This window comes from Terrapene carolina, unplaced genomic scaffold, assembly GCF_002925995.2.
Source record: "Terrapene carolina triunguis isolate 2854851 unplaced genomic scaffold, T_m_triunguis-2.0 Scaffold198, whole genome shotgun sequence".
In the NCBI taxonomy this organism is placed as follows: Eukaryota; Metazoa; Chordata; order Testudines; family Emydidae; genus Terrapene; species Terrapene triunguis.
Genome location: NW_020664549.1, coordinates 4,760,899 through 4,762,881, shown reverse-complemented (window position 1 = coordinate 4,762,881; position 1,983 = coordinate 4,760,899). Strand labels below are relative to the sequence as shown.

The window sequence follows — 1,983 nt, the reverse complement described above, 5'->3', positions numbered from 1 at the left end:
TTCAGAGAAGCAGGTGCTTACAGGCCAGCCATGGAGCCTTACCCGCCATATCCTCATTGTACATGGTCTGCATCATCAGCTGAGGGTTCTGGACACAGTCTATGATACCCAGCAGAGTCCGCGTCAGGCGCAGCAGCTCACTGAAGCTGTAGAAGCCAAAGTAGATGAGGTTGTGGGCGAGACTGACGACCTGCAGGAAGGACAGAAAGACTCCAGATCTCTCCCACACCCTATGAGCAGACGAGGAATACAACCGTACAGGGTAAGGACTCCCAAGATGGCTGCAGTGGCAATTGGCCATTCCAAGATGGCGGCCCAGTTTGTGCCAAGAATTGGCAGTTCCAAGATGGCTGCCCACAGTATGACTAGAAACTGGCCGCCAAGTTTTCGCAGGGCCCCTGTACTGCAGTGAGATGTGGCCTCCTTGCCTCTTCGAGGGAATAAGGCCCATGCTGTGCTGAAATGCCCCCACTCGGGGTTGCTTCAAAGCTCTGACGAATGCCCCCTCCCCAGCAGGGCCAGCGCAGGTTTCTCACCTCAAAGGTGAGCTTGTTCTTCTCCTCGTTGGCGAAGGGCACCGCCTCGCTCACCACGTTGTTGAGATAATCCTCCACGAACTCCATGGTGCTGGCGAACTTGTTCTTCTTGTCGTCTCGGGAGTCGTTCAGGTTGGAGTCGTAGCTGCGAAGGGGAGGAGCGGCGCAGTGAGCCAGCAGGAGATGGGCCAAGTCTCCCTCAACGCCCCAGCCCCACAAGTGCCTCTCCCGAGGAGGAGGAGCCCCTGCCTCGCTCTCCAGAAGGGCAGCACATTGTGCCAGATGCAGTTCTGTGCATCGGACGGACAGGCCTGGAGGGCAGCATCCCCTCCCCACAAAAGCCCGGCCGGGCAGCAGCAGGGGCGAGTGTCCAAGTAATGCGTGACAACCCTGGCCTCGAAAGAGAGAGAGAGAGCTCAGTCTCCAAAGCTCATTGAGTCACTGGCCTTGAGGGCTGATCAGTGCCAGTTGTGCTGGTGGGGTTTTTTTAAGGCTTTGCCTGCGAGAAGGCCTGGCTAAGACCCGCCAGACTCATTCCACATGTGCCGCCCCCCGCCTGCCTTCTGTATGGCCATTTGGTCAGGACTGACACAAGTTGGATCTGAGACAGCGATCTGTGGGGTGGGATGGTCTGGAATCCCCCTTGCCACCCTCTTCCCAGTGAGAAGCACCCATTTGCCTCACTCTTTGATGGTGATGGCGGTGGGGATCTCCGTCCACAGCCGTGCAAACTTCACGGGCATCACCAGCTCCTGGGGGTCCCGGTCCACATGCACGTGCAGCATGAGGTGGCAGAAGGAGGCCCGGAGGTCAAAGGGCAGCATCTCGTCTGCCATGCAAAGGAAGATGAGATCCACCCCCAGCTGCTTGGAGATCTCTTTGATCGCCAGGTACTGGCGGTCCAGGCACATGCGGGCAAACAGCTTCAGCTGGTACCTGTTCGGGGCCGACGGGGGGTGAGAACGCAGGAGGGCAGGGAGGAAGAGACACAGAGAAGGACATGGGGAAGAGATGAAAGGAGAAGGAGAGATGGAGGAAGAGAGGGAGGGGACTGTTTATTAGATAATTTGTGGAAGCGACAAATATCATCCCTCCCCTCTGCCGAGGGAACAAGACCCCGCTTCATGCCCAGCTGGTGCCTCTTGGGTAGCTGGCGAGGGCCTACTGGGATGAGCAAGAAAGCTTAAGAGAGGCAGCTGGGCCGGGGGGCTGCTCTCGAACAGCACAGACCGAGCTCTGGGACTGGAAACAAAGGCCCAGCTGTGCTCCCGTCGCTGAACTCCCACTGACTCCAGCAGCAGAACACACAGTGGCGTAGCCAGGTTTTAAGAGCAGGGGGAGCAAACATAAAAAAGGCACCCCCCTTGGCTCCTCCTCTGGCCACGCCCCCCTTGGCTCCTCCTCCGGCTGCTCCACGCCCCCCCAGCTCCTCTCCCACGGCCCCCCC

At 58.7% G+C, this 1,983-nt stretch overlaps 1 protein-coding gene across 1 annotated transcript in view; it reads right to left on the bottom strand.

The window, feature by feature from the left end:
* The window catches only part of LOC113407113 (inositol 1,4,5-trisphosphate receptor type 3), a 90,319-nt gene that overhangs the window by 37,486 nt on the left and 50,850 nt on the right, over positions 1–1,983 (bottom strand). Inside the window, exons 19-21 of the mRNA XM_026655169.1 lie at positions 1,221–1,472; positions 537–681; positions 43–190 (exon numbers count right to left, since the gene is read on the bottom strand). Coding sequence (XP_026510954.1) covers positions 43–190; positions 537–681; positions 1,221–1,472 — 545 coding nt within the window. The remainder of the gene's footprint in view (positions 1–42; positions 191–536; positions 682–1,220; positions 1,473–1,983) is intronic.